The sequence below is a fragment of the Martes martes genome, assembly GCF_963455335.1.
Source record: "Martes martes genome assembly, chromosome: 18".
Lineage (NCBI taxonomy): Eukaryota > Metazoa > Chordata > Mammalia > Carnivora > Mustelidae > Martes > Martes martes.
In genome coordinates this window covers 21,812,564-21,829,959 of record NC_137906.1, presented here as the reverse complement: position 1 = coordinate 21,829,959, position 17,396 = coordinate 21,812,564, and the positions used below count along the sequence as shown (strand labels likewise).

Below are 17,396 nucleotides of genomic sequence, written 5' to 3'. Positions count from 1 at the left end.
GTAGACGCCTGCGTAAACTAACCCTGCAGAGGCAAGGGCATCAAAGAAGGCTTCCTCAAAGGAAGAATGCTCAGCAGTAGGAACTGGCTTGCTCGGAGGCTCTGGCTCCCAGAGGCCTAGCCCAGATGGGCACCGTTAGCTCTTCTGTTCTGAGAGCTTTTCCCCAGTGCCTTTTGCTAGGGCGAAGACCGTGGAATCCGACCAAAGTGAATCCCAACTTTGCCCGTTCCCAGCTGGATACCTCGGGAGAGCTGCTGGACCTCTTTGACCTCCGCTCCCCCGGAAAATGGGAACAATAGCGAAAGCTGCCTCATAGGATCGCTGCGGGGATTAAGAGAGTGGGGCACGGGCGGTGGTTAAACGCGGATAATTACGGCTATTATTTCCCCGGGGGCGCGCGTCCGGACACCATTCCCCTCCTAACCCCGCGCCGGGCCTGGCACCGCAGAGCCGGGCCCCTTCGAAGACCGCGGGAAGCCGGACGCACCACCGGACCCAGGCCGTGGGGCCGACCGGCTGGGTTGCGGGGCCGCAGCCGCATTTCCGGGCGGGCCGGAGCGGGGAGCAGGGGGAAGGGCAGGCCCGGCCTGCGCTGGCCGCTGTGTGACGCGCCCCCTCATTTGCATGCGGCGCGCCGATTGGCCACGGCGACCGCCGGGACCAGAGGCCGGCCCCCTCCCCCTCCCGCCGCAGCGGCGGCAGCAGCTGGTCTCGGTGTAAACAAGTCGCGGCGGCTGCGAACCCGGGCCGGGGGGGACGGCGCCCACCAGGAGCGCCCCCCACTCCCAGGCCAGGCCACCCCGGCGGACCGGGCCCCCGCGCGCCCAGGCGAGGTGAGGCCCGCATCATCAGGGCTGCGCGTCGCCCCGCGCCCCCGCCCCGCCAGTGAGGACTGCCCCCTTCCCCGGCGCCCGTCCCCCACCCCAGCGCCCCAGGTGAGCCCCGGGGTCTCAGGTAAGGCTCCGCGATGCAGGTAAGAGCCCCTCGGCACAGACAAGGCCTCAGCGCCCCCCCCAGGTAAGAGCCCCTCCCCTCCTAGGTGACACCCTCCACCTTCAGTGAGGGCCTCTGCCTTCTCCAGGTGAGGGACCCTCTTCCCAGGTGAACTCCCGGTACCTGGTACCTGGAGTGGAGCCGCGTCACCCCCACCCTACCCCAGCCCTTGGCAGTTCGGGTGAGGTCCTAAGGACCATCCAGTTTCTAACCCCTCCATACTTTACCCCTAAACCAGAACCGACAACTCATCCACTCTGAAGCCCCTTTCTCCAGCTTCAGCTGTCAGGTCAGCAGGGGTGAGGCCGGAAGTAGATGGGTGACTCACCTCAGGCTCCTCCAAGCCTCAGTTTCCCCATGATGCAACTTGCGGCCGCCTCAGTGATTCAAGACTGAGCCCGCTCTGGCCCCCGGAGAAGCTGCTGGCTCTGGGGAGAGGAGACAGCAGCCAAGTGTGACAGAGCATCCCCATGGCCCTGGGTGTGCCTGCAAGTGCGTGGCCCAGGTCCTGACAGCCCACTCACTCCCTCCCTGGCAGGCACTGGGCTCCCTCTGCTCCCCGTGGGCTGCTCCCCGCGTGGGGCCACTGCCCCCGGCCCCCGCCATGGTGCGGATTTCAAAGCCCAAGACGTTTCAGGCCTACTTGGATGATTGTCACCGGAGGTATAGCTGTGCCCACTGCCGCGCTCACCTGGCCAACCACGACGACCTCATCTCCAAGGTAACCAGGTCACTGTTGGGGCTAGAATGAGAGACAAGAAGGGCTACCTGGTAGTTCTCCACCAATGGCCCTGACTCCCTTCCTTTCTCCCTCCCACCCTTTAGTCTTTCCAGGGCAGTCAGGGGCGTGCCTACCTCTTCAACTCTGTGTGAGTATTCGGTTCCCCTTCTTTCTTTCCGTGACCTCTGTTGGGACCTGTGACCCTCGGCATCACGCTGAGACTCCCAGAGTCCCCTGATTCCAGTTGGAAGATGCAGTCACCCTTCTCTTGGATGCTAAGGACAGACACAGTTGGATACAAGCTAGAGGGGGGCTTTGTGATGGCGGGACCCTCCCTGGGACTCCCCCCATGTCCCCACAGGGTGAACGTGGGCTGCGGGCCAGCCGAGGAGCGGGTGCTGCTGACAGGCCTCCATGCCGTCGCTGACATCCACTGTGAGAACTGCAAGACGACTTTGGGCTGGAAATATGTGAGTCCATGACCTCTGACCCCAGGCTCCCCTTGACCCAACCTCCCATCACCACCTCTTCACAAGCAGTCACGCAGTAATCTTTCAGAGCCCACAGGCCCAGCTCCCACAAGTCAGGCTGTCTTTTCATCCCCTGACCGTGCTCTCTTCTGTCACATCCTGCAAGGTCTTTTAGAATTTTTCTCTCCACCCATCCCTCTCCTCACAGACACACGCATACCCATTTTACAGATGAGGCCATCATCGGAGTGACCATTTATTGAGGGCTTATGGGCCATGCACTGTGTGTGTGCTTGGCACACTTTCTCTCATTCCATCATTACAACAATCCTATAGGTAGGGTCTATTGTTAACTCCACTTTACGGAAGCAAAGAAGGCCCAGAGATGTTAAGTAACTTTCTCAAGGTCACACAGCCGTAAGGAACAGCATAGGGACCAGAATCCTAGTGGTGTGTTTGTTTTTAACTCCACATCCTTGATGGCCAGCTTCCACTGCCATTCAGAGGTTCAGGGAAGTTGCCCAGGACCCCACAGCAACATGGAGCTTGGGTCCATGAGCCTCCTTTTCACTGCCCTCATTGCCACAGCTGCTGTCCAGGGTCTAATTTCACTACACTGCGTCTCATATCCTTATCTGGCAGTGGAGGAAAAGGCCACAACCTGGCACCCAAAATTGTTATGGGGATCATATTAGATGCAGCAGAAGAAGACGCTCTTGGAAATGGCAAGGGCCAGGACTCCTCGGAGCTTCGGGCCCTCTGTGGGGTGGATATCCCAGGTGGAGGCAGTTCATCTAACCCGAGTTCACCCTTGGCCTAGCCACAATTTGCTCTGTGCCCCCAGACGGATGGCTCGACCTCTCTGGACCACTGACAGATAAAGAGATCCCCAATCCAGGGGTCAAAAACTCAAGGGCTCACAGGTCTAAGCAAGTATGCAGGCGTGCATACTTTGGGTCTGCAAAAGGGGCAACATAGCTCTGGGGAGGGACAGGGCAGTCCGTGGCAAAATGGAGTGAACCCGGCCCACCTGTATTTTAGTATTTCAGAGTCATTTTTTCTAAACTCCGCTGGCCAAACAAAACACATGCATAGGTCAAAACTGGCCTTTAGCTACCAGTCTGTAATCCCTGGACCTTTTAGAAACTTCCATAGTCTCTCTGTTGGAACCGACATTAGTACTTAAAAACTACCGGTAATTCAGAAAGTTCAGTCTGTCCCATTAGTGAGAGACTGGCTCTGTCAGTTACTAGCTCTGTGTCTTGTGGCCAGGTGGTTTGGCTTCTCTGCATGACAGCTTTGTCATATGTAAAATGGGGCCAGTCATACCTGCTCCTCAACCCTGATCCCTTTTGGTAAAGCCCTTGCTCCAGAGATGACATCCTCTCCCCTCTTTTCAGGAACAGGCCTTCGAGAGCAGCCAGAAGTACAAAGAGGGGAAGTACATCATTGAACTCAACCACATGATCAAAGACAACGGCTGGGACTGACCCCTGCTCCTGCCGCATGTGGCTCGAGCCCGGCCTGGCCGCCAGGGGGCGCCACTGGCTTCCCTCCACGAGAAGGGAGCTCTGGACCCTCAGGGCCCCTGCAGAGGAAGGATCCAGCTCCTGTACATATATTTTATTGCATGCACTGTGACCTTGGGGGGCGATCAGAAGGTGGAAGACACCCCCGCACCTCCCTGCGATCTGGCTGGCTTGGATCTCGTTTTTAACCCCTTCGTGCCCCGCCTGCCCTATAGATATGGCCTATGTGCTGCTCCCCCGGCCCCAGTGCACCGTCTGCCCTGTGAACTCCTCCCACCGGGCCCCTCTTACCCCACGCCTGTCTGCTCCCCTCGTTCTGTAGTGTTTGTACATAATAAAACAATGGAGTGGAGACAGCCCCAGGCTCACGTCGAATCCTGGAACAGGGGACTCAAATGCAGATTCCTGCCTCTATAGACCTGTTCTTTTCTGGGCCCCACATGGCATGGGGTAGGCACCGCGGTCAAAGCCGGGAGTCTGCGCTCCAGGGGCTCAGCCACCTGGGACCCAGGACCCATCCCACAGCCCAGGAGCTTCCCGACCCCAGTAGGCCTACTAAGGCCTTGACCTCGGCTGATCTGCGCCTTCTCAGCTTTAGCGTTTTGCCGCCGCCTAGAGGCAAGCTCTCCTGGGAGGCGAGCGCGCCACCAGTTTCACCGCCCCTCTCGTCGCGACTACACACTCCAGCGGCCCCAGCGGCATCTGTCTGTCTCCTCTCTTCCGAATCTCGGCGCTGGGCCTGCTGGGAAGTGTAGTTCCGAGGGTTCCCCAGCGCGGGACCTTCTGGGAAATCCTGGCGCCCCCAGTCAGAGACTGTCGAGCTGTGCGTGCGTCTGCACTTCGGAGTTTCTGCGGAGGGTGGAGGTTTTGCAGAACGGGAAACAGGAAGGAAGGACTCCAGGGGTTCGGGCCTCGGCTGCGGACTCCTCGAGGTCCCCAGTGCCCCGCGTAACAACAAGCTCATGCCGAGTTCCTCCAGCCCTGCTCTTTTTCTCCAGTCATGCTTCATCCCTTCGAGCCCTGGCTTCCAAGTGAAGGGGGCAGAGGGTACCTGCTAGAAAAGTCTGGGGCGCCAAGGCCTGCCCCAGGACTCTAGGCTCCAGCCCAGGGTCGAGGCCCCGCCCCTCAGTAGCTTATCCCTAGCCGGGGCTCCCCCCGTGGGAACGGGGACCAGCTGGCCGGAAGCGCCAAACTGCGTCCCTGTCGAGCCCCGGGGATCAATCAGGCCGAGGAGTTAATTATGTAATGAGGGGGCAGGGGGTCGGAGCTAATGAAGCCTGGAGTGGGGGGAGAGAAGGGGAGGGTACCCAGGTATCCGGCCCTGGACCCCTTCCAGGCCCCAGGGGTCTCCACCCCAGCCCAACTCCAGGGCCCCAAATAGGGGAGGGGCTGTGATCCTGGGTCTGGAAGGGGCTGAGCTGTGAGCTATAAAGGGGGCATCTCTCAGCACCGGGGGACTGACTCTAGGCAGCGTGACCTGAGGCCAGACGGGAGTACTCCATGTACCATCCACGAGAGTTATACCCCTCTCTGGGGACAGGCTACCGCCTTGGGCCCCCCCAGCCGGGGACAGATTCCAGCTTCCCGCCTGCCCTGGCAGAGGGCTACCGCTACCCTGGTGAGCATGGGGACCAGCTCCTGTGTCGGGACCCCTGGGGGCTGTGGCCCTCTGCTGGCTCCTCATTCTGCCCCCCACCCCTTCTCCAGATCTGGACACTCCCAAGTTGGATTGCTTCCTCTCCGGGATTGAGGCTGCTCCCTGCACCCTGGGTGCTGCCCCACCCCTGCCCCCGCTGCCCCCAGCCCTGGGCACTGAGCCAGCCCCCCCAGCCCCCGAGGCCCTTCATTCACTCCCCGGAGTCAGCCTGAGCCTGGAGAACCGGGAGCTGTGGAAAGAGTTCAATTCTGTGGGAACAGAGATGATCATCACCAAAGCTGGGAGGTGAGGGGCTGGGCCAGGGTCAAAGGGCCCAGTGTGTGCCTGGTGGGGGGTCTTCTGGGAAAGGCAGAGTTCCTGGTGATGGGGCTAGGTTTAGGGGTTGCTAGAGGGTCTAGAGCTCTGCGTAAGTTCAGGGTGCGAGTGTGGCCTGGGTCAAGGGTTACTCTAGGGCTGGATCGGGGTCATTTGATGGCAAGGGCCAAGGGTCAGTCTGCAGAATCTGTAACTGGTTTAGGGACCAACCTATATAGTAAGGGTCCTAGGTCGGTCTGGGCCTGGGTCAGAAAGTCTGGCTGATAGGTTCATTTGTGGCCCAAATCAGGGGTCAGCCTGCGGCCAGAGCCAGCATTGACACTACCACTAGGGTCAAGGGCCAGCCAGTGACCGGCATTCAGGGAAGTCTGGCCGGAATCAGGGTCAGTATGTGACAAGGTCTGGGGTCACCCTGGAGGCAGGGATGTGGCCAGTGTGTGGCCCGTGTCTTTCCAGGCCAGGAACTCAGGCCCGAGCATGCTAAGTCCTCTGTCCCAACGCGGGCAGGACATTTTTTTTTTCCCGAACCAGGTTTGGCCAGCAGTATAGACTCTGGTGCTGGAGATTAGGTGAGGAGACCAGAGTGGGGAGCAGCAGACTCCTGGCAAGATTATAGGGACAGAAGTGTGTCACCACTGCTTCTGTGGATGGAGTTGGAAGGGGCCAGGAGTCAGGGGTCCTGGCTCTGGTCCTAATCTGCCCTGTGACCCTGGTCAGATTTCCTGTCTGTTCTGTTTCCCGAGTGTAAAATGGGATGAGACAAGCCTCCAGCTCCAAGACCCTGCCCTCTGAATTCTAATTCCACCTCCGTGGACGTTTCTCTGCCAAAGCTGGGTGAGCCCACAGCGGCTATGCCCCCTGCCGGCGCTGTGCCCCCTCCCAGCCCCAGCCGGTAGCGCCAGGCCTCTCCCATCCCCTCCCCTGTCCAGGCGCATGTTCCCTGCTTGCCGAGTCTCAGTCACTGGCCTGGACCCCGAGGCCCGCTACCTGTTTCTTCTGGATGTGGTTCCAGTGGACGGGGCTCGCTACCGCTGGCAGGGCCGGCGCTGGGAGCCCAGCGGCAAGGCAGAGCCCCGCCTGCCTGACCGCGTCTATATTCACCCCGACTCTCCTGCCACGGGTGCCCACTGGATGCGGCAGCCTGTGTCTTTCCATCGTGTCAAGCTCACCAACAGCACCCTGGACCCCCACGGCCATGTGAGGCCCCAGCTGGCGGGGAGGACAAGTTGAGGGGCGGGTGTGGGGGCCCCCCTGGGCGGGCAGGGAGTCACCTCCGTCCTTCTCTCCCAGCTGATCTTGCACTCCATGCACAAGTACCAGCCCCGCATCCACCTGGTGCGGGCCGCCCAGCTCTGCAGCCAGCACTGGGGGGGCGTCGCCTCCTTCCGCTTCCCCGAGACGGCATTCATCTCTGTGACAGCCTACCAGAACCCGCGGGTGAGTGACCCCGCTTCGGGGAGTGTGTGTGGGGGTGGGGAGGGGATGGAAGGGCCGTGGGAGCTTTGACCCTGGATGTGTGTCCCCAGATCACACAACTGAAGATCGCCGCCAATCCCTTTGCCAAGGGCTTCCGGGAGAATGGCAGAAACTGTAAGAGGTGGGCACTGTTCATTCATTCCCTCGTTTGTTCAACAAATGCTTGCGAGCCGACCACTGTGTGCCAGGGACACAGCAGTAAGTAAAGACATTTATTCCCTCGAGGCTTCCCATTTAGCACCTGCTGTGTGCCAGGCACAGTTCTAGACGCTGGAGACCCATCCGTGAACAAAACCAAGGGCCCTGCCCTGATGGGACTGGTCCTCTAGGGGACGGAGTAGGCAGGTCAACAGAGAGAAATAAGTAAAATATAATATGTCAGGGATGGGTTCTAAAGAGAAAAGAAATAAAGGCAGGAAGGAAGATAGGAAGGACCAGAGTGAGGTCTGTATTAGCTTTAGAGGCGTGGTCAAGTCCTGGAGGACGTAGAGTGGGTATCCGAGGAAGAGCGGGCCAAGAAGCGGGAACAGCCTGTGCGAGGGCCCTGAGGGAGGAGCGTGCCTGCCGTGCGACTGAAGAGGAAGAGGCAAGAGAGGTGAAGGGGAGCCACGTTGGATAGTGGAGGTTTATTTAGGACTCGGCTTCTATTCTGAGTAGAGTTCAGCTCCCTCAGAGCCGTCCTTTGCCCTCAAGGCGGGTACAGACAGGGAGCCATCCATCAAAGGGTCACCTAACAAATGTAAACCGTGGACAGATGTTGTGAGGGAGGTTGTGCCATGCCATGGGAGGTCGGGAGGACTTCCCTGAGGAAGCGAAACAAGAACGGGAGCTGAGACAAGGATGAGCTAAGGAGGAGAGCAGGGGCAGACGGAAGAGGACTCCAGCTAAGGGTGGCTCGGCAAGCCGGGCGGGGTGAGCTGGGTTCAGACCATGCCCTCGCCTTCTAGCTTGGGAAGCCTTTTCTCAAATGCAATACACGCAGCAGGAAACCATTGGAAAGTTTTAAGGGGGAAATCGAGTCTGACTCTGCCACTTTCTAGTCACTTATTTCTCTGGCCTTTGGTTCCTTTATCTGTAAAATGGGTATAATAATGGCACCTGCCTGACGGGGTCCTGGAAGGGTGAAATCCTTGGCACCTGGCTGGTGCTATTATTACCATCATCATCATCATCATCATCATCGTCGTCACTGTTCTCCAGGGAGCGAGATGCCCGGGTGAAGAGGAAACTGCGGGGCTCAGAGCCTGGAGCCGCAGAGGCCTATGGGAGCGGAGGTGAGCGTGGTCTCAGTAGTGACGGGGGCCGGTCCTCAGGTGCCAGTCCTCCTTAGCCCGGTCTGTCCCCTCCATGTGCCCAGATGCACCAGGTGGTCCCTGCGACTCCACGCTGGGTGGGGACGTCCGCGAGTCAGATCCAGAGCAGGCCCCGGCCCCCCGCGAAGCTGCCCCGGCCCCAGCTCCTCCGTGCGGCGGCTCCAGCGCCGAAGCTTACCTGCTGCACCCCGCGGCTTTTCACGGGGCCCCCAGTCACCTTCCAACCAGGCGAGTGGGACAAGGGCACAGAGCTCAGCTCCTTCAGGTTGGGGGTCCCTTTCCCCCATTCTGACACATCTCTTTACTTCAGGAACCCCAGCTTTCCTGAGGCTCCAGACTCGGGGCGTCCGGCGCCCTACTCAGCTGCATTCCTGGAGCTGCAGCCTGGGCCAGGGGGCTCGGGGTACCCAGCCGCTGCTCCCCCAGCACCCTTTGCCTCACACTTCCTCCAGGGGGGCCACTTCCCCCTTGCCTACCCTGGCCCTGGGGCTTACCTGGATGTGGGCTCCAAACCGATGTACTGAGGTCTCCCTGGGCCCTCTGCCTCCCCCCACCTCACCCCATCTTCCATCACAGACCTCTGCTGCCCTTCCCCCAGGCCTGTGGCCCCATCCCTTCCACTGGCCCCATCCCCCATGCCAAATGGCTGCCTGGGGCCTCCCCCACCCCACTTCACACTTTGATTTCACTCCCACCCACCCCGGCTTCAAAGCTCTGGCTAAGCTGCTGGGAGTCCAGCTGGGGCCAGCTTCCCCTTCCAGGCTCTCACCTCGGTGTGAATGGAGGGAGGCTCTGCCCGGCCAAATGGGGCCACTGCCCAACACTCCCACCTCCTGGGCCTCACCCTTGGGCTCTGCAAGTTCTACCCCCTCACTCCAGTGCAAGCCACACCAGTCTGCTCTCAGGACCAGAGTATTTTTGTTAATAAAACTCCAAAGACCTCAGTGCTCTAAAAACATCAGCTAATGCTATTTAGCCCTGGGCGGGGCTGGGTGAGCGAAGGTTTTGTGCGGAGAGCTGGGCCCCGATTTTGACTTGCCAGTTTCCAGCTGCTTGACCTCATGCGTGTGAACCAACAGCTCTGGGGCTATTTCCTTTTCAGGGAAGTGGGGAAATCAGAATGTCCTGATGTTCACTTGTTTTGAGAATTAAATAAGGCTCCTTCTGAGAACGCAGCCCTCCACCTAGCATGTGGCAAGCCTTCTGGGAACAGTCATTGTCACTAGCTATAGACCAGGAGGCTCCAGGGCAGTCAAGGTCCTCTGTGCTCCCCAGGTCCCAAGCTGGCATTGCTGCTTGTGACCGATCAAGTCTGACACAAACCCAAAGACCATTTTTCTCCTTTTATTAGAATTTTTCTTTGTTTTCTCTCAAAATTTTTTATCTAAAAACAAACAAAAAAAAAAAGGAAAAAGGAAAAAAAGAAAACCAGAAAATTATTGGAAACTCCATGGTTCAAGTGGGGAAAAAGGAGAGGAGCATGGAGCTGAGGCTCCGAGCCTCTCCAGAGAAAAGTCCTCACCCTCGAAGTGCCCTCTCCGGGGGGAGAGCAGAGCCGAGACAGCCCCCCGATGCCCAGCCTCCGTCTGGAGAAGAGGGCAGAGTCACAGTGGTCCGAGGGCCAGGGGGCTGAAGGGATCACAGGAAGTAATCGGCCACGGGCTTCTTGGAGGGGATGCCCCGGGTCTCCTGGGGAGCAGCCTCGAAGATGATGAAATCTTTCTGGAGATGCTCATCCAGCTCCAGGATGGCTGCCACATTCCCACAGCTGGAAGCAGGAGGGTGGTGCCGTCAGCAGCGTGGCTCGGCCCAGCTCCCCACCCCCACCCCGACCGCCTGGCCCGGGGCGGCTCACCGGTAGCAATAGTTGGGTGCCGACCACACAGTGAGCACAGTCTCATTGAAGTGCCACTTGTAACCTTCCATCACCAGTTGGTGGGCACGGCAGATCATGTCAATGTCGTTGGCCGCATTGAACTGGGCTACCACGTCACTGCCGAACAGGTAGCCAGCCCCGCGGGGGCTCACGCCCCAGCCTGTTGTGTCTGAGGCAAAGGAAGGTAGGGATGGGGGGAGAGGGTGTCCTCAAGGCTTCGCCAGTACCCACCGCCCTTCAACAGAGAACATCCCATCCCCTTCTCCCAATCAGGCCTGTGGGGCAGAAGCCCAGGGCCTGAGTGTATTCTGGGGTATCCTGCGGACAGGGCAGCAAGTGCTAAAGCAGATAAGATCCAAAGGAGACAGAATGTTCGGATAGTTGGAGCTACCCCATAATCAGAGTGACCATGTGATTTACTGGCCATAACAGGTGCACCCGAAAGTAAAAGGAAGTGCTGATAGTGACCATGTGGGTCCAGCTGGTGTGAAGAGGGCTTTCCCGCGCCCCCCCCCGGGAGGGTTGGCCGGGCACGCGGGCAGGGCAGTGAGGGAGCGGAAGCTGGGTAACCACAGAAGGAGTTCTGGACTGGGATTTGGGAGACTCGGCTTTCAGTCTCGGCTCTGCTCCAGACGGGCTGGGGAACACCACAAAATAAGGGGTCCTCATGGGGCCAGCGTTCCGGGAGTCCACCCTCTGCAGAAGCCCCTCCACACTGAGGGTGCAGATGATTTTGTCCCAAACAAGCCTCTGAGCAATGAGACACACGCCCAACCCCTCTCCGAGCTCGAGCTCAGCCCACGCTCCCCGTCCACACCGAGGGTGCTGGTGAAGACCCGGCCCCGCTCCGCTCTTCCCCACCGCCTGGCCCGACCGTCTGTTCCACACTGTCACCTTTAACTGTCCCTTTAACCACAGGACCTCCTCAGTCTCCTGCCAAACTGAAGGGAGAGCCCGCCTGCTGGCCCGCCCGCCCTCACCTTCAGGGTCAGACCAGAGCAGGTCACACATGGGCCCATCATGGGGCACCTCTTGCTTCCGGTCAATCGTCCGGATCTGGTCCAGGGTCTGGATAGAGGGGGACAGGCCCCCGTGCACGCAGAAGATCTACAGGGAGACAAGAATGGAGCAGAGGCGAGCTGAGCCCCATGCCTCTCCCTGTGCCTCTCCTCGCCGTCCCATCCCCGCAGGGCCTGGTGGCCGGCCTACCTTGCCATCGATGATGGCCGACAGGCTGAGGTAGTCAAAGATCTCAGTGCAGTAGCGCCACACGGTCACTGAGCCGTATTTGCGTAGACACTCGTCGTAGAAGCCGTAGACCTGCGTGATCTGGCGGCTCTCGTGGTTGCCCCGGATCAGGGTAATGCGGTCAGGATAGCGAACCTGCAGGCAGCCACCCACACGGGGCTGGGGGCTGGGCTCGGTCCCTCCCTTGTCAGCTCACGCACCCCTCCCAGAGCGCCCCACATGTGTCAGCCACACACCGCCACCCCCCGCAAGTCCTCCTCACCCCCGCCACTGCCTGGAATCCCGCTGCACCCACCTTGCAGGCCCATGTCCCTCCTCCGGGGGATTTGAGGCTTACCCCACTCCATCAACCACGTACTCACTGGCTCCTCTAACACCAACAGGTCCCTACCCAGACCGCCCGTGCCCTGTCATCTCGCCCACCAATGGACACCGTACCTAGGCAAACTCCATGCCCTGGCACTGCCTGAACATGGGGGTCCTCTCTTCCCTCCCCACCAATGCGCAGCTCCTGCTCCTCCTCCAGGGGCCCCATCACACGCCCTCGAGGCAAGGAAAGTGGCTTTGCCCACCCCCTGGCAAGCCGGACCCCAGTAGCACAGCTCAGAGCTGGGGGCGGATGGGTCAGCAGACGAGGGCAGAAAGGAGACAGGTCAGGCCCGAAGGCCCAGCTGTGAGCACCCAAAGCCTGGGTTCCCACCTTAAGTGCCAGCAGCAGGAGGAACGTTTCAACGCTGTAGAAACCGCGATCCACAAAGTCTCCCATGAAGAGGTAGTTGGTCTCAGGGACGTCGCCACCCACCTTGCGGGGGGGGAGGCAGGAAGATTCTGGTTGGTCCCAAAATGTCCCACACCATGGTGGCCTGTTTGCCAATCAAGCGGCAGCCCCCTTCCGACGGCCCACCTAACTAGAGCCCCTCACCTGCCCGCCATGCGCCAAACTCAAAGCTTCCGCTCTCAATGAGGGGGGCCTCCCAGTCAGCCCCCAGGTCATCTGTCCCCAAGTCGCCCCACACTTACTCTAAACAGCTCCTTGAGGTCATAGAATTGCCCGTGGATGTCGCCGCACACCTGGGAGGTGAGGAGAGGCGGGTCGGAACTCAAGAGTCTGAAAGCTCTGCTCCCGGAGACCAGCCTTTAAAACACCCGCAGCTTTGGGAGCTCCTCACCACTCCTGGCCAAGTCTCGACTTCTCAGGGCCAAAAATCTACTGTCCTACCCTGACTTCGCCTGGTCTGGAATCACACCCCATCCCACATGGAGTGCCAACTACTCTGGGAGGGGAAGAGCTACAGCCAGGTCTTTCCAGCCAGACCCACAGCTTCTGGAGGACCTGGCCCCCTCCTCTCCCTCTTCCCCTCAAAGAACCCAGAAGAAAGCTACTAGTAACAGAGAACACACGTGAATGTGTGCAGCAGAATCACTCCCATGTTAAGAGGCCTTCTACTCAGGCCAAGCGCATCCCCCCAACAAATCAAAAGAGCCTTCCCGTAACATCCATTTCGAATAGCAAGTCTCCCTTGAAGACAGGAGAGGGAGCAGACACACAGCCTTCGGGGCTCTCAGGGATGAGGGGTAGACCTCGGCAGCCGCCAAGATTAAGGGGAATGTCCACGCACCTGAAAGCCCAAGCTGGGCTCTGAAAGGACAGACGGTACTCACTGTGACCGGCGAGTCCACTCTCTGCACGTTGCTCTCCTCTACCAAGATCTCTCTGGAGACAGGAGAAGACCAGGGTCACCACAGCCAGGCCAGCCCAGCCCGATTCCTCATCTCTTTGAGGGGAGGCTAGGAGGTAGTCCTTGAACCGGGATGGGCTGACCGCGCTTCCCCAAGGCCAGAGCCCAGACTCTTACTGCATCCAAAGCCCTTCCAAGGAGGCAGCGGCCTTCCGAGCCTCGACCCTCTTTGCTGCCCTCTTTCACACATCCAGGGCTCAATCCAGAAAACAGACCTCCTCGGCGCACAGAGCCCTCTGCTCATGCCGCTCTCTCGGCCTGGAGCACTCTGAGACCGTGTCCCCCGCTGAGCTGACAGTCCCTCTCTGCCCATCACGGAGGCCTCACCCAGGCCGTCCGAAGGCACCCAGTCATCAGACACACCGTCAAAGACCCGAGCTGTGCGTTTTCCTTATTTAGAGAGGGGTGACAACTTTGTTCTTTCATTTCTCCCTGCAGTCGAGTCTATTACTACTTGGCAGTTCGTGACAGACCACCACTCAGTCAGTAACAGCCAACGGAAGAGGCACCATGCTTCCGGGTTTCCACCTTGATGACAGCAGCAGTGACCACTCCAGATCATGCCCTGCCCTGGGACCGTAGTAAGAGCTGTGCGTCGATGACACGATCGAAGAGCCCACCCCAAAGGCAGACACTGTGGTGCCGCTCACTGCTCAGATGAGTAAACCGGCCGCAGTCCTACAGGGCGGACTTGAACCAGGAGGCCTGGCTCTGGGGCCTGGCACTGTTACCAAACTGCTCTGGTGTGGGAGGGCCTGGGGGGCACTTGCCTACCTTTCCCTGCCAGCCTCCTAGCAGACTAGGAGCCCCCCGAGCTCAGGTGGTTTTACCTATGTCCCTGAGCGTATGCTCTCCCTGACAAAGGCACTGGAGGGAAGTGTGCTTGCTTGGCTTTCTGGGAACGGGAAGAAGCCCTGGCCGGGGTCTGAGGGCCCATCTGGCAACCAGGCCCTCCCACCGGACTGGCTCTTGTGTCCAGCATCTTTCCACATCAACTGCTTGTGACGACCTTCCCAGCTGACCAGCTGAGGTTCTTTTTGTCCTCATCTGACAGGGAAACCAAAGCTTAGAGAAAAAAAGGGCAGGATCAAGGTCACAAAGCTGGAGAGTGAAAGAAGCCTAAGAAAGCCTAATCGACTAAGAATCTGTGCCAGTCTCATCCGCAGATTCCGGGTCGAACGCCCCCCCCCCCCCGCCCCATCCCGGTGCTGGCAGGGCCCAGCACACTCTGGAAACAGGGGCCAGCCTCCGACCCCAGCTCTGTCACTCACCTGCCCTCTCAGGGCTCACACCTGCCCACCTTTACTTCCGAAACAAATGCCACCTTTAGGAAGTGCCTGCCAAAGTCCCAGTCCCTGTCCCTGCATACGCAGAATCCCATTTGAGCTCCATAATGACATCAAAGTTTTGAAGAGGTAAAGTGACTTGACCAGGGTCACATTGTTTACAAGTGACAAAGCTGGAATTCATACTGGAGACCACTTGATTCAAACCCTCCGCTCTGGGGCGCTGGTGTGGCTCAGTCCATTAAGCATCTGCTTCAGCTCAGGTCATGACCTCAAGGTCCTAGGATCGAGCCCCACGTCAGGCTCCCTGCTCTGTAATCCATACGGAGAACGTGGCGACTAGCTCTCTAGATGCAAGCACTAGCTAGCTACCATCACCACCAAGTCAATTCAGGCCCTCGGGCAAGGTGAGTCTTACAGGAAAAAGAAGGGTGCCAAGCAACAATTGGTTCCTAAAAATGCCTCTCAAGACTGAGGGAGTAGAGATGACTAAAAACACCTCGGGGCCCATCCAGTCAGGGAAATTTTCTTGAGCTGGCAAAACAGAGTCACAGACATGCATTTAAAACGAGGCCTTGCCTGTTCGTCAAACAGGCCTGGTCTGGCCGCTGTGGGTCTGTCTGAGGTAAAGCCAAGCAAAGGGCTGAGAGCCACCAGTTCCGAAGTCAGGCGGCCACTTTCTCTCTGGGTGACCTCAGTCAAGTCACGAGGCCTCTAGGAGTCATGTAAAAGGGAGCAAATAGTTCCAACCTCAAAAGACTGCTGTGAGGAAGACAGAAGTTGCGTGTCAGTTTGAGGCCTGTTGTATAACAGTGGGCCTGCAGTTCAACAAATGTAGGGTCATTCTGCTGGCCCTTTCCCCATCATCCCCAGTGTGATACAAGCCACAAAGAGTACCTCAGGGGAGGCGGGTAAGTGGTCTTCTCACTGGTGCCCACACATCTCAGAGCCTCCACTCCACCTGCTCTTAGAGGCCTTCCCTGGTGACATCAGTCCTTATGGGCAGTACCCTCATCCTACGCGGTACTAACACCAACACCTGAAGACTGCTGAGCACTTACGTTGTACCAACGTGCGGTGCCGAGCTCGTCCCAAGCACCAGTTTACTGGTGCTTCACCACCATCTTCTTAAATACTATTATTCTCTCTTGACAAATGAAAAAACTGTGCAGAGACCTCACGATCACCGACAGAGCCAGTAAGCGGCGGCACTCACATTCCAACCTAGAACCACCGCACTCCGAAGCCTGAGCTCTTAACCACCATGTCATCCTTCTTCCCAGGGGTCTCCCGCCAGGTCAGGTTTAATTCTACTCTAGCTTATTTGCTACCATTTCACACAGAACACGAGCGGACCCAACTCCACGGTCTCGCATTAAGGCCTGAAAAGAGACAGGACGTGGAGTGCTGGCTTCAGACTCCATCCCTTACTTCCTGGTTAACTCTGAACATGAGTCCTCACCTGCAAAATGGGGACAGTACCACCCGCCTTTAGGAGTTGTTCTTAGAGTTAAAAGAATTTTATAAACCAGAGTCTTTAGCTTTTCTGCCTTGAACTTTTATCCTTGTGGACATTCCCTTTTATCATCTTACTCTTCAAGGCCTATCCCCAAAGTTCAGTTCTTCCAAGAAACCTCTGTTCCTCCGACAAGTAGGGCTGTCTCCCTGAGCTTCTTAAATACTTTTTATAAAAACTCTAACGCCACTGAAAACACATCACCTAATACTTTAAGTGTCTTTCTCCGGGTCTGTCTTCTCCCAACAGGCTGGTTGCTCCTCGAGGGAAGTGGCCCTATTTTGCTCCTCTCTGGGAAAGATTCCAGGATGAGCGAGGCCCCAAGTTCTCAGCTGGGTCTGCCCCAGGCCGGAACCCCTGAAGAGTGGGGCCACCGCGCTCACCTGGCCTTAGCGCACAGGGCCTTGACTTCGCTCTCTTTGATGAGCTCGCAGCGCCGCAGCTGCTCGATCTGCCGGTCCAGGTCGCTGATCTCCGCCATGGCCCACCCCCCCCGGCGCGGGTCAGAGCCGGGGCCGCCGCCCCCTCCGCACCGCACAGGGGTCTCCTGAGAAAGGCGAAGACGAGCCCGTTGATCAGACTGTCCGTAGGGGGCGCCGGGGGTGGAGGGAAGGAGGCAACTCGATCCTGGAGCTGGCCCGACCCCCCCACCCCCGCCTCCTCTCACATCGGCCCCCGATCCCCCGAAGTCCCACGGCCCTGGCCGCTCCCCGTTAACTCCCGTAGAACCCGGCGGTCCCGCGTTCGGGACGGTGGCCTACAGGGGTCTCAGACTATTACCGCCGCCGCAACTCCGGCTCCCGCTCCCGGGCTCCCTGCCTTCCTCCTTCCCTTCGCTTTGGGCCACCGCCACCGCTGCTTCTACTTCCGGCCCCGCCGCGGAAGCAAAGGAGGATCAGTTCCGCCGCGCGCCGGATGTGACGTCATACACACCCTCCCCCTCCCGCGCCGCACCCCTAACCCCACCTCCCGAGCCTAAGAATGGAAATGAGCGAGGAACCGGATGTCGGCTGCCTGCGGGCGGGGGTGACCACGGGCGGAGCGGGCAGGTGCTGCTCGGGCAGGTGGACACCTCAGTCCGCTCCCCTCCAGTCTCAGTGAGGGAAGCAAGCCGAGCTGCGGCTCCGCGTGTAACTTCATTGCACGTTTTAAATGAGTCGGCCTCCCCCGTTACAATCCCGGGGGTCACCCTTGCAGCCCCAGTGCTTAGAACACGGCCGAGCACAGCACGCTTAAGCTAAGTGTAAGTTCAATGGA

The 17,396-nt window shown here is 59.0% G+C and overlaps 3 protein-coding genes across 8 annotated transcripts; 2 read left to right on the top strand and 1 right to left on the bottom strand.

The window, feature by feature from the left end:
* The first annotated feature begins 692 nt into the window (after nucleotides 1-692).
* Nucleotides 693-4,114, top strand: YPEL3 (yippee like 3). Of its 2 annotated transcripts, XM_080830648.1 has the most exons (6): nucleotides 693-833; nucleotides 1,232-1,282; nucleotides 1,532-1,714; nucleotides 1,819-1,862; nucleotides 2,076-2,184; nucleotides 3,585-4,114. In XM_080830648.1, the coding sequence occupies exons 3-6, from the start codon at nucleotides 1,598-1,600 to the stop codon at nucleotides 3,672-3,674; spliced, it is 360 nt and encodes a 119-aa protein (XP_080686774.1). In that variant the 5' UTR covers nucleotides 693-833; nucleotides 1,232-1,282; nucleotides 1,532-1,597; the 3' UTR covers nucleotides 3,675-4,114. The 2 variants fall into 2 exon arrangements, with proteins under 2 accessions (XP_080686774.1, XP_080686773.1); XM_080830647.1 differs by lacking the exon at nucleotides 1,232-1,282.
* Nucleotides 4,115-5,198: 1,084 nt separating this feature from the next.
* Nucleotides 5,199-8,998, top strand: TBX6 (T-box transcription factor 6; the record flags this gene model as incomplete). The annotated part of the gene is made up of 8 exons (XM_080830590.1): nucleotides 5,199-5,331; nucleotides 5,421-5,655; nucleotides 6,615-6,882; nucleotides 6,976-7,122; nucleotides 7,212-7,282; nucleotides 8,362-8,435; nucleotides 8,519-8,702; nucleotides 8,785-8,998. The coding sequence occupies exons 1-8, from the start codon at nucleotides 5,214-5,216 to the stop codon at nucleotides 8,996-8,998; spliced, it is 1,311 nt and encodes a 436-aa protein (XP_080686716.1). The 5' UTR covers nucleotides 5,199-5,213.
* An 805-nt stretch (nucleotides 8,999-9,803) lies between these two features.
* On the bottom strand, nucleotides 9,804-17,014 carry PPP4C (protein phosphatase 4 catalytic subunit). 5 transcript variants are annotated; one of them, XR_013968371.1, is made up of 10 exons: nucleotides 16,920-17,014; nucleotides 16,523-16,686; nucleotides 13,261-13,312; nucleotides 12,619-12,669; nucleotides 12,299-12,400; nucleotides 11,560-11,733; nucleotides 11,331-11,457; nucleotides 10,330-10,519; nucleotides 9,997-10,242; nucleotides 9,804-9,858 (listed from the first exon to the last, which is right to left on the bottom strand). XR_013968371.1 is itself a non-coding variant. In XM_080829721.1 (9 exons), the coding sequence occupies exons 2-9, from the start codon at nucleotides 16,618-16,620 to the stop codon at nucleotides 10,113-10,115; spliced, it is 924 nt and encodes a 307-aa protein (XP_080685847.1). In that variant the 5' UTR covers nucleotides 16,621-16,686; nucleotides 16,920-17,014; the 3' UTR covers nucleotides 9,804-10,112. The 5 variants fall into 5 exon arrangements, 4 of the variants coding, with proteins under 4 accessions (XP_080685847.1, XP_080685850.1, XP_080685848.1 ...); XM_080829721.1 differs by having other exon boundaries at nucleotides 9,804-10,242; XM_080829724.1 differs by having other exon boundaries at nucleotides 9,804-10,242; nucleotides 16,807-17,012.
* Nucleotides 17,015-17,396: the final 382 nt, after the last annotated feature.

Excerpts from the sequence above, each read along its gene's own strand:
- YPEL3 (XM_080830647.1), top strand. The coding sequence starts at position 1,598 with ATGGTGCGGATTTCAAAGCCCAAGACGTTTCAGGCCTACTTGGATGAT. Across the intron at positions 1,715-1,818 it reads ACGACGACCTCATCTCCAAG|TCTTTCCAGGGCAGTCAGGG; the intron begins GTAACCAGGTCA and ends CCCACCCTTTAG. Across the intron at positions 2,185-3,584 it reads CGACTTTGGGCTGGAAATAT|GAACAGGCCTTCGAGAGCAG; the intron begins GTGAGTCCATGA and ends CCCTCTTTTCAG.
- PPP4C (XM_080829721.1), bottom strand. The coding sequence starts at position 16,620 with ATGGCGGAGATCAGCGACCTGGACCGGCAGATCGAGCAGCTGCGGCGC. Across the intron at positions 11,734-12,298 it reads TCCTGCTGCTGGCACTTAAG|GTTCGCTATCCTGACCGCAT; the intron begins GTGGGAACCCAG and ends GGCTGCCTGCAG. Across the intron at positions 10,520-11,330 it reads GCTCTGGTCTGACCCTGAAG|ACACAACAGGCTGGGGCGTG; the intron begins GTGAGGGCGGGC and ends CCTTTGCCTCAG.